The following is a 12528-nucleotide window of genomic DNA, read 5'->3' as shown; positions in this document are numbered from 1 at the left end:
AATTCTAGGCTTGCTTGGTTCAAAGGATCATTCCTATTTCCAACCCAGGTAAAACATACAAAACAAAACCTTCGAATGCCCAGCCTTCCCATTGATTTGGCTGCCACCAAATGGTGACACCGTTGAACACTAGTCATGCACATTCCTGTAGATGCTTTTGTAGGGGATTCTCTTGCTGACCCCATATCAACCCCTTACTAAGTTCCAATATAATAATCCTTTTAATCCACCGCCGTGTGTTTAACCACTGTCCCCCAAAAGATACCTTCTCTGACAGAATGACTGAAAGCAGACAAACTTGCAGCCTCATTTATATACGGTACTAAAACCAGCACCCCAAAATTCTTTAGGCCTTTTTGTCCAGATTCCCACTTACCTCCTGGTCAGTTCCATTCTGTGATCTACTGTGTCCTTTCTCGATGACAGGCTTTGGACCAGGCCAACCCTATAGTCCATGACTAATTTCCTTAAATTTGCATTATGGAGAGGAATTGGACCCTTGGTTCCTTCCTTCTAGAAGACCGTGGATACTTTAAGAAAATAATCTCAACACCTCTCCAGCCAAAGATCCCTGAGAGGAAAAACCTTCATTGAGCTACTAGCAAGTGCCTACTTATATGCACAGCACTTCAAGAGTCACTTGAGTGACTTCTCTCAATAAATATCTCCTTCAGGGTGACTTGTATCTCTACCCATATGTATAGAAGTGGCATTTTTTACAAATGCCATCTCATCAGGCACAAGCACATCGTTGGAGAATATTAAGAACTGTGAGAAAACTTAGAAATAATGAAAGATACCATTTCATTTTGAGGATGAGAAGACAAACCCAGGGACATCTGATTGAGATCATCCTCTATAAAATGGTGGTTATCAGAGGACGAGGGGAATAAAACTGAAGATGTTTAAGGGTACTAACTTGTAATGAGCAATAAATAAGCCCTAGAGATCTAAGGCACGATATAGTCTATATAGACAATACTATTGTACAACTAAGTAATATGATGACAACAACAATCATATTACAATATATAAATATATCAAGTAACACATTGTACACCTTACAAGGCTACATGTCAAATTTACTCAATTGAAAAAAAGATCCTTCTCTAATTTAGCAAAAAACAAAATGTCTCACTTCCGTACCCAATGTGGTTTTTACTACTCCATGATAGCATTCATATTTTGGACAGCCAACAAATTCAAAAGACCATTTCCTCCAGATGGGAGGGTGGATAACTAGGGCAAGATGAAGCTTATTGGGATGGGGAGCCCATCCATCTTCTTGGTCAAATTTATCATCAGTATCCACTTCGATAACTTTGAAAATACAATTAGCATTCTCAAATGCTTGAGAAGAATGGTGGGGAAAGCAAGATAAAAACAAGATTTTTCAGTCACTGAATTTCCATAAATGACGTCATGAATTATATATTGCTGTTGCTAAGGAGATGTGAGAAGTGCGTATGAGAAGGAAACAAAGAAATTGATTGCATCGAAGATGAGTAGTCACAGGCTTTGGAGAACCATTCTGCCTTTTGAGTTGTTATGATCAGTTCTCTAGAGTAACAAAGGCATATCAGTCTTCTAAAAATACCCAATCACTTACCCATTCAGCAGAGAACAAAGAAAAGATCAGTGCAGTGCTCATAACCCTCTTCCATTTCGCAGCACATAGGATGAGGGGCCTTTTTCCCGCCATATTTACTGCGACTATTTACCACCCCTTCTTGCTTGTTCCATGAGACAACACCCAATCTCCAGAATTTGAAGATTCTACCTTGAAAAGTCTCAAATAGGAAATGACTCTTTTCTCTAAGTTAACAACTAATTTCCAGTCAGTGAGTAATTTTTTTCCTGAAACTCCACTCAGTGGAAAACAAATGAAGAGGGGAAAACTTAAGTAAACAAATCTGAAAAAGAGGCCACGACACACAGAGATGGAGGTACTTCTAAACTTACCCGTCAAAGAGAGCAGGAGCTTAAGGTTTATCTCAAACAAAACCGTAATTCTGACCAGCCCCTGATTGAGCCTCACCCCATGAATGACTTCCAGGGCCTCTGGCTCTTTGGGACTAAAGAAGAAAATTATTTTTAGCACAACTATTTGGAAACCTCTGAGAACTTGGATCTCTTTTTCTGTCTGGTACCAAAGCAAGTTTTTCGCTGAAGCTCTCATGAAAGATCCTCAGTGTCTTGTGGATTTAGAATCCTGGAGCAACCCACCAACCCAGAGCAAGGTATGGTGTTTACTCTTTTTATAGAACTTTGACAAATGTAGATGCAGTGGCCCGTTTCATTACTGTAGCTTTCTGAGTTTATTAAACAGGCAGCTCTGCTAGAAAATTCCATGAAACTGAAGGCCTGGGTTCAAACCTCTGGTCTGACACTAGCCGAGTGGCCATGGACAAGTTACCTGACTTCTTGAGACATCAGTTCCCTGTCCAACCTCCCACAAAAGCGTGGTTTGGAAAGATGGTATGGACTTAACATTGCTCCGTAAAATGTTTGCCAAATGTCAGCATTTTTTACTGTCGTGCCATCGTAGCACTTTGCATAAAACAGCCAAAGCTTTGTAAATCACAAGCCATTCTTTAAGGAAGTATTGATGAATTACTCTTTTCTTCATTCAACCTTTGTGGAGGCTCCACTGCAGACCAGTCTTGTCCAAAAAATGTTGGGGGCATAGAGTTTATATTTTGGGAGAGAAAAAGCAAGCTAAATAGATAGCCATACCACTGAATAAATGGGTGTGAGGTGCTGCTGGCTGCATAGTGACAGAAGGGAAGGTATTCCATGGCCAACAGGAAAGGCAGGTCTGAAGAGGGTAACTGGGGCCCCAAGCACAAAGCTGAGGAACCACACAACAGAAGCAGCTGGGATGTGAACACCTCAGGTCCCCACCCTGTCTTGCTCACTCCTAGAGCCACTCCTAGTGCAGCCAGAGAAGGACAGAGCCTGCTGTTGTGAAATCTCTTCCTCGCCAGGCCAAGGATATGTCGTGTTTTGGCCACCCCTAGTTACCTATCTTCTTCCTAATGATTTCCAGGCAAAATACAGTCTCAAGTCGCATTAATAATTGAGTCCAGCCCTTTGTCATGAAGTAATATTACAGTTCCCCTCACATGATGTGGGAGAAAACTCGAGTGTTTGGAGACAAAAAGAGATCAGTTCAAATCCTGCCTCTGCCATTTGTATGGCTGTGTGGACGTGAGCCCTCAGACTCTCAACTTTCTTATTTGTAAAATGAAGATCATATCACCTACTGCATAAAAGAGGGGTAGGGATGAAGTAAGCAATGTTTTAGAACACCCAGCACAGTCATAAAAATACTAGTAGGTTCCCTGCATCCCAACTCATCTTGTTTTTTTCACTTAGTATTTTGTATTGTGGGGAAACAGATATTACATACACTTTACCATTTTGCAGCGTATGGTCGTGGGGCAGCAAGTATATTCACACTGCTTTACAACCATCGCACCACCATGCATCTTCAGAACTTTCTCATCTTCACCAACTGAAACTTGGCAGTCATTAAACGTGAACCCCCCACCCCATTTCCCAGCCCCTGGCAACCACCATTTGATTTTCTATCTCTATGATCTTGACTATTCTAGATACATCCTACAGGTAAAAATCATACAGTATTCGTCCTCTCATAATTGGCTTATTTCACTTAGCATAAAGTTCTTGAGATTCCTCCATGTTGTAGATTGGGTTGAAATTCCCTTCCTTTTAATGGTTGAATAATATTCCATCGTATGTATATACCATATCGTGTTTCTCCATTCATCTGTTGATGGCTCTTGTGAAGATTGCTGCTAGGAGCATGGATGTACAAATATCTGAGTCCCTGTTTGCACTTCTTTTAGATACATACCCTGAGGTGCAATTGCTGGATCATAAGGTAATTCTAGATTACATTTTTTGAGGAATTAATTTACCATTTTGCACAGCAGTGCACCATATTACATTCTACCAACACCATTTTTTCCAGCTTTATTGAGATAGAAGTGACATATAACGTTGTGTAAGTTGAAGGTCTACAATGTGAAGGTTTGATACCTGTATGTATTGTGAAATGATTATTACAAAAAGATTAGTTAACACCATCCATCACCTCGCATGATTATCATTTTTTATGTGCAGTGAGAACATTTTTTGTGTGTCATAATCACGTGCAGTAAGATCTAGTCTGTTTCACGTATACAAGAAGACAATATTCTTAATTATAGACACCGCGCAGCACATTAGATTCCCATAACTTATTCAGCTGATAAGTGGAAGTTTGTATTATTTCACCAACATCTCCCTGTTTTCCCCACACTCCAGCCCCTGGCAACTAGCATTCTACTCTCTGTTCTACAAGTTCAGTGTTTTAGATTCCACATATAAGTTAGATCATACAGAATTTGTCTTTCTCTGACTTATTTCACATCATATAATGCTTTTAAGTTTCATCCATGATGTCACAAACGGCAGGATTTCCTTCATTTTATGGCTTGAATAATATTCCATTGTACCACATTTTCCTTATCATTCATTTGTCAATGGACATTTAGTTTGCTTCCATGTCGTGGCTATTGTGAATAATGCTGCAATGAATGTGGGAGTACAGACAGCTCTTTGATATCCTGTTTTCATTTCCTTTGGATGTATATATGCAGAAGTGGGGTTGCTGGATCACGTGGTAGTTTTATTTTTAGTTTTTTGAAAAATCTCCATATTGTTTTCCATGGTGGCTGTACCAGTTTACATTCTCACCAGCAGTGTACAAGGGTTCCCTTTCCCCATATCCTCAGCAAAACTTGTTATGCCTTCTCGTTTTGATGATAGCCATTCTGACAGATGTAAGGTGATATCTCATTGTGCTTTTGATTTGCATGCCCCTGATGACTAATGATGTTGAGCATCTTTTCATGTTCCTGTTGGCCATTTGTATGTTTTCTTTCGGAAAATGTCTATTCAAATCCTTTGTCCATTTTTAATCCGATTATTTGGTTTTTCCTGTTGAGTTTTATGGGTTCCTTTTTTATTTTGGATATTAACCTCCTACTTGATTCATGGTTTGCAATTTTTTTCTCTCATTCTGTAGGTCGCTTTTTCTTTTGGTTGAATGTTCCTTTTCCTATGCAGAAGCTTTTTAGTTGGATGTAGTCCCACTTGTTTGTTTTTGCTTTTGTTGCTTGTGTTTTGATGTCATATCCAAAGATACTGTTGCCAAGACCAATGTCAAGGATCTTTTTCCCTGTTTTCTTCTAGAGGTCTTATGGTTTCAGGTCTTATATTTAAGTCTTTAATCCATTCCGTGTTGATTTTTTGAGGGGTGTAAGTTAGGGATCCAATTTCATTCTTTTGCACATAAATATCATTGTCTCAGCACCATTTTATTGTAGGGACTATTCTTTCCCCATGAAGGAAGTATTCTTGGCTTCCTTGTCAAATATTAGTTGACTGTATATACATGGGTTTATTTTATTTTTTAAAAAAGAAGGAATCTCAATCTGTGGGCGCATTGTCTAAAAGTTCAATTTTTGCAATTATTTATTCAGTATTTCTCCAAGTATTTTTCATGCCTCGTTTAGCAAGAACAAAGAGTTCTATCACTAAAAATCTTACAAAACACTACATACTACATTCATGCTTTACGGATTCAAAATACATATTAACATAAAGGCTGTGAAATCTAAATTACCAGAAAGTAAAAAGAAGTTTAAAACTAAAAACCTGTCATTTTGTAATCCCTGCAGAAAAATAGGATACATTAACATCCCAGGACAGATCTGTTCAAGATTAACAATATTTCCAGAGCTTTGATTTTCTCACTCCAAAGGAGCGTGATGTTGGAAAAAATACATTTTAGCACATATTCTACATAAATTTGCATATTCAATGCAATCGTTCAAAATATTTTGTATGAGGAGTGACTGCAAATGTGTATGAAGTTTCTTTTTGTAGTTTTGAAGATGATCTAAAATTGGATTATAGTGTACATTGAGTTGTAGACTTCAAATTACCCAAATTTATGGTGTGTAAATTAAATCTCAATAAAGCTGTAAAAAATATTGTAATGTTTATAAAGCCATGACCTACATAGTTCAGTCCCAGCCAAAATAACCAAATTCACTGCAAACCAGTGGGAAAGTGCGTGAAGGATGGATTATTCAATATAAAGTGTTGAAAATATACCATTGGATCCCTGTCTCACACTTGTTACCAGAAACATTCTAGGGGCACCTGGGTGGCAGAGTCAGTTAAGTGTCCAACCCTTGGTTTCAGCTCAGGTCATGATCTCAGGGTGGTGAGATTGAGCTCTACATCAGGCTCTGTGCTCATTTCAGAGTCTGCTTAAGATTCTCTCGCCCTCTCCCTCTGCCCCTTCCCCACATTCTCTCTCTCTCTTTCTTTCCCTCTCTCTCTCAAATAAATAAATAAATCTTCAACTGAAAAAAAAGAAAGAAACACTCTAATGGGTCAAATATTAAGTGTGAACAAATGAAACAACAAAAGAATTGAACGTGGGAGAAATCTTTTTATTATCTTGAAGTGACGAAGGCCTTTTAAAAATAATAGAACTTCAAGAATGTTGGGGGGTTTTAAGATTTTATTTATTTGAGAGAGAAAGAGCGTGCAAGAGAGAGCAGGAGAGAAAGAGAGAGCCTGAGCTGAGAGGGAGGGGCAGAAGAAGAGGGAGTGGGAGAAGCAGACTCCCCACTGAGCAGGGACCCCCATCCCCCACCCGACGTGGAGCTCAGTCCCAGGACCCTGGAATCATGACATGAGCCAAAAGCAGATGCTTAACCAACTGAGCCACCCGGGTGCCCCAAGAATGTTTTTATGATAAAAATATTTTTAAGTGCATTGAACAAAATGAAAAGGCAAACTGGGAAAAGCTATTTGCTGCCATGTCATAAGCTATGTACAAAGAGTATATATATATATATATATACACTGATAAGACAAAATCTCTTAGTTACCTGAAAAAGCTAGGTACAGAAAGTTGCATATAGTGTGCCAACATGGGGAAGAAGGACACAAATGAACTAGCAACAATGATTGCTTCTGGAGAGGGAAACTGCATGTCTGAAAGACTGGGAGGAGGGAGAAGAGATTTACTTTTCATTGCATACACTTTTTTAAATTTTATAAATGTGCATGTTCTATCTATACCAAAAAAAGTAAATATTTAAAATATTTCTAAATACTCTAGACTATGTAAAATTAAAATAACTCAAGTCTTTTGTCTGTATTTTTCAAACATGGTGAAAGGGACCCACAAATCTCCAGAATATTTCTTCAAGTCTCTCTTTTCTCTTTCCCTTGTATCTTTCTTTTTTTAAGTCTCTCTCTTTCTCTTGTAATATTCTCAGAGTCCATTCTCTCTGGTTCTTGATTTTGTTTTTCACAAAACTCAGACCTACCCCCCCCAAAAAAATCTCCTTTTCCTTGCCCACAACCTGAGTTTTGTGTGCCATACACTCTTCTAGATGGTTGTAGGAGTCAATGACTAAGACAAAGTCCCTGATCCTCATGGAGATTACATTCTATCAGATGGAGATACACTATATTTTTAACGCGTAATAAAGGTAATAATAATTAGTGAGTTAGAGGTGGTGAGTACAAAGAAGAGAAAACAATAGAGCAGAATGGGGGGTCAGGAGGTATAAAAGGAAATTGCGATGTTAAATACAGTGTAAGAATTGGCATCAAGGGGGCGCCTGGGTGGCACAGCAGTTAAGCGTCTGCCTTCGGCTCAGGGCGTGATCCCAGCGTTATGGGATGGAGCCCCACATCAGGCTCCTCTGTTATGAGCCTGCTTCTTCCTCTCCCACTCCCCCTGCTTGTGTTCCCTCTCTCTCTGACTGTCTCTATCTCTGTCAAATAAATAAATAAAATCTTTATTAAAAAAAAAAAGAATTGGCATCAGGGAGAGGGTGGTATTTGAGCAGACCCACAGAGGGAGATGAGAGAGTGAGACATGTAGGTGTCTTGGGGCAGAGAGTTCTAGACAGAAGGAAGAGACAGTATGAAAGCCCTAAGGCAGACCATTCCCGGTGTCATTGAGAAGCACCAAGGAATTCGGAGTGACTGAAGCTGGAGAGCAGGAAGGAGAGTAGAGGAAGATAAAGTCAGAGAAGTAAGGAGGGTAAGTGCCCAATCAAGTAGGGCCTTGAAGACCATGGACCACGACGCTTTTGACTTTTAAGTAATAGGAAGAGTCATTGCAGTGTGACGCCACTGTAGTTTTCCATTACACCCCACACCCCTTTGTTATCCTAGTAAATTGAGTCCCAAGACTCAAGTAGCCACTTACCACCATGCTGTCGTCCTGCATCAGCCACCAGGTCATGTGGTTCCTCAGTTCCAATGAGGATTGTTAATGGATAATGATTTTGAGTACCTTTCAAAAATTCTAACTTGGGGGGGCAGGGGGGCTCCTGGGTGGCTCGGTTAGTTAAGCGCCCGACTCTTGATTTCGGCTTGTGTCATGATCTCAGGGTTGTGAGATGGAGCCTGGCCCTGAGCGTGGAGCCTGCTGAAGATTAGCTCTCCCTCTCTCTGTGCCCCTCCCCTTGCCCCCTCCCCATCTAAAAAAAAAAAAAATCTGACTGGGGATGCTTCCAGCATGTAGACTACAGCACAGACAATATTCTAATGCATTTGTCAATGAATACGTCTGTTTCAGTTGTGTTCATTTTTACCTTCTTTGAGCACCTTTTTGCCTGGCTATTGGAAATATTAATATCCCTCCAAGCACATCTTTAAAATTTCTGCTTCTTCTACCCATCATAACCTGGACCCTTACCACGAGCTTCTTTGTAACTGATCCCCAGCTATTGGTGTGTTTGTGTTTTCAGCATCTCCACCAGTGTCTGAGATGCCATGGCCCAAAGTGCCTTCTCTCCATGTAATTTCAGGTCCCTTGCAGAACCAGATCCTGGCCCCAGCGACAGCCTCCCAGTCCATGTCTTTTTAAACACCTTTTTATGAGCATCTCCTATGAGCATGCTCTTCTCTTTCAAATTCCTTCTCAAAACCTCCTCTAGTCAGTTTTTTACAAGAAAAAGCTAGCAATTTAATCACTGTAGTTTGCTTTAACTGTGGCAGGGGTAAGGATTTAACGTTCTTTCATTTTCTTTCATCCGGAACACCCTTGAAAGGGCTGGTCTCTTTATGAGAGCCTCTGGACTTCTCAGAAAGTGCCTTTAATCCCAGTTAAGCAATGGGATCAGTAATTTTGAGTTTGTGCTATATTATAGCAGACAGTACACAGCAAAAATATTCTCCTGGATTTGGGGGTGGGGGAACATGCAGGGAGAGACAGTGGTAACACGGAGATTTGGTCAAGGATACAGAGCCTATATTTGGGTAAGTTGCCTCAGTTTTTCACTAATAAGATTTCTAGGAATCAGATATATTTTGAACCACATGTGCACACTGTGTTTTTCTGTTTGTCATTCCTATACTCTGGCAAATTCCTAGGTCTAATTCCAAGATGTTGCAATTTCCCCATGGGTATCATAAAACTGGTACAGTGTGCCTGGTTAATTTTCTGATGTGGCTGTCAAAAAGCAAGGAAACTCCATCCGATTGTTTTTTTCACATTTTATGATTATTTCCTTTGGGCGAGTATATGCCAGCATATACGTCAAGTGTTGTTGAGATTTCTTATTAAAGCACGGGTCCAACTATCCGAAAACTATTAATTTACACCACCCTAAAACCATGTGTCTACATTGTCCCATCCAAGAAGCTGTTAATCCTAAGGACCATTTAGCCTAGAAAATCAGGTGTCCCAGCCTCTCCCGCCCACCCCTCAGCTTATACGCTCAATGTCATGCTCAGGATCTGTCATTCTGAGGATCCTGTTTGTGGAGGCAAGAACCAAGTCCTATTAAATTATAGCCGAAGAGACCTGTTGTCTGCTTCCCGAGAAGCATGTGGTACCATGCATGGTTTAACTTCACTCAGCTCTTTAATTGAGCCTTGGTGCTAACGGCTTAATGGTTCATCGGGGCATTGTATCCAGCAGATTTTAAATTAAAGTTTGAGACCCCCCTGCAGGACATGCACAGTACTCCAATTAACACTAATTGGTTTTACACATGGTTATCAAGTGAAAAACATGGTTTTCCTGAGAACGCCACTTCTTTTCTCCTGCTTTAAAAAGCTCATAATTTCTAAGGAAACGATCGTGGATGCACACAAAGACTAGATATACTGATGTCTAGCATAGTGTTTATATTGGCAGAAAACTGGAAGGAAATATCTACAATGGAGAATTGTGTACACAAAGGATAGTGGAGAAAAATGCAGCATTTTTGATGTTACGAATAATTTTTGACATGGGAAGATATGCTCAGGATATACTGTTAAGTGAAAAAAGTCGAAAAAATACAAGAGTGGCAGAGTATCACTTTCTGCACAGCATAGAAAGACCAGAAGGGGGCGCCTGGGTGGCACAGCGGTTGAGCGTCTGCCTTCGGCTCAGGGCGTGATCCCGGCGTTATGGGATCGAGCCCCACATCAGGCTCTTCTGCTATGAGCCTGCTTCTTCCTCTCCCACTCCCCCTGCTTGTGTTCCCTCTCTCGCTGGCTGTCTCTATCTCTGTCGAATAAATAAATAAAATCTTAAAAAAAAAAAAAAAGAAAGAAAGACCAGAAGGATGTGTGTATCAAATGTAAATTATTATAATTATCTCTAGTGGTGAGAATAATATTGATGTTTACCTTATTCATGTGAATTTCTAATTTTCTAAAACTAATGCGTTATTTTTGCAAAACGAAAGCATTGTTTTTCAAAATCCAACATTGACCCTACGGGGAAAAATGCAGCAAGTGGCTTTATTTTGAAATTGTTTAAATCAGTCCTGCATACCCACCAACCCTTCTGTGGCGCACTGAGAACTCTCTATAAGTTAAGCGTGAATAGTTTCCAAGGGACTGATGAGCGTAAACTGGGGTTTTATACGTGCATAGAGAGGTAAGCACTGGAGTGTGTGGTTACAAATGTCCATTACATGTTCATTTATGCCAAAACTCCCACCTGAGAGGGTGCATTGATGTCCCTGTGTTTCTTTTCCAGAGCCAAAGATGTTTATCTTGCTCTATGTTACAAGTTTTGCCATTTGTGCCAGTGGACAGCCTCGGAGTAATCAGTTCAAAGGAGAGAGCTACTCCCCAAGGTATATCTGTACCATCCCTGGCTTGCCCGGACCTCCAGGACCCCCTGGAGCAAACGGTTCCCCGGGGCCCCATGGTCGGATCGGCCTTCCAGGACGAGATGGTAGAGACGGCAGGAAAGGAGAGAAAGGTGAAAAGGGGGCTGCAGGTAATGAACGATGAAGTTTCCTAAACTCCTCCCGTTCGCGCTCTTCGGGGAGTCTGCTTGGGATTCTCTCTCCCTCTCTCTCTCTGCCCCTCCCCCCGCTAATGCTCTCTCTGTCTCTCTCTCTCAAACAAATTTAAAAATCTTTAAAAATAAATAAATAAATAAACACGCCTGGTTCACCCCCACCTTAAACTGCTTCCTTTCTTTGTTGCCTTTTCTCACGAGAATTGCTCCTGAAATCCCTTCTCTACTTCGCCTTCCTTAATCATAATTAATATTGAGCACTTACTACGCTTTAGATACTGCTTGAAACTCTTTACCTGCCACCTTATTTTCTTGTAATGACAACTCTTTCAGTTATCCCATTTTACAGATGAGAACACAGAGCAATAGCATGGTTAAATTAATTACTGAAGATGGAAGTTCACTGCTAGTGACCGGCAGAGCGTGATTCAAACACTGATGCCCGCGACCACAGGGCGATCACAGCTAGCAGGCAATGTCTGGGTGTGCAAGGGCCTGGGTGGATAGCAGACAGATGGGCAAGGAAAGGAAATGGGCAGACGAAGCAGAGGCAGGAATCAGGAACCAAAATCACAGGTGCCATCCTGCTCTGTGCTAATATCCAGAGCAAAGTTCCATAAAGGACTTCTAGATTTTACTTTTCAGAAATGAAATGACAATGGTACTGTATAGCCCACCTTTCCTGGCTCATCTCTTTCCCACCCATCCCATAACAGCTTTAAAAAAAAAAAAAGATTCTTATAGCTCTTTACGACAACACAATTGCCCTCTACTACTTCAGTAATTTTTACTTTTTTCCCCACAAATAAGTTGGCCCAGGAAGATTGCCAGACTCTGCAATCCTTCAGAGTAAACCGAATTGAAATTCTGCGGAAGCTGTGTTAACTCTAAAAAAGGAAGTGATTTGGCATCAATCTTTGAAAACAAGTTTCTGAGTGTAAAGACTGGGACAAAAGATAGGAAGAGAAAAGTTAATCTGTTCCAAGAAACAGGTCTCTATCTAGTCGTTGCACCTGATATACTGATGTTACGTGAAACAGTAGCACAATACACATGCAAGTTACCAGATAATAATTCATTTCTGAATTTGTCATGCAGAAAATACTTGGAAAATCAGTAGCTACCAAATGTGTATGAATATTGTTCAATATTAGATAAAAAAGCCTTTAGGT

General features: G+C 40.4%; 1 protein-coding gene across 4 annotated transcripts in view; it reads left to right on the top strand.

Annotated features, from left to right (window-relative positions):
• Window positions 1-12528, top strand: part of C1QTNF7 (C1q and TNF related 7) — a 106528-nt gene that overhangs the window by 86139 nt on the left and 7861 nt on the right. For 3 of the 4 annotated variants that reach the window (XM_087864268.1, XM_045771430.2, XM_045771428.2), the window contains one exon: window positions 11087-11332. In XM_087864268.1, the coding sequence (XP_087720394.1) occupies window positions 11087-11332 (246 nt within the window). Of the gene's footprint in view, window positions 1-1831; window positions 2241-11086; window positions 11333-12528 lie in introns of those variants that run through there. The other variant, XM_045771429.2, reaches the window with a different exon arrangement.

Source organism: Ursus americanus, chromosome 8 (genome assembly GCF_024610735.1).
Source record: "Ursus americanus isolate L20-20 chromosome 8, mUrsAme1.1.p, whole genome shotgun sequence".
Taxonomy (NCBI): domain Eukaryota; kingdom Metazoa; phylum Chordata; class Mammalia; order Carnivora; family Ursidae; genus Ursus; species Ursus americanus.
Note: the sequence above shows the minus strand (reverse complement) of the source record. Positions and strands in the feature narration are given on the sequence as shown.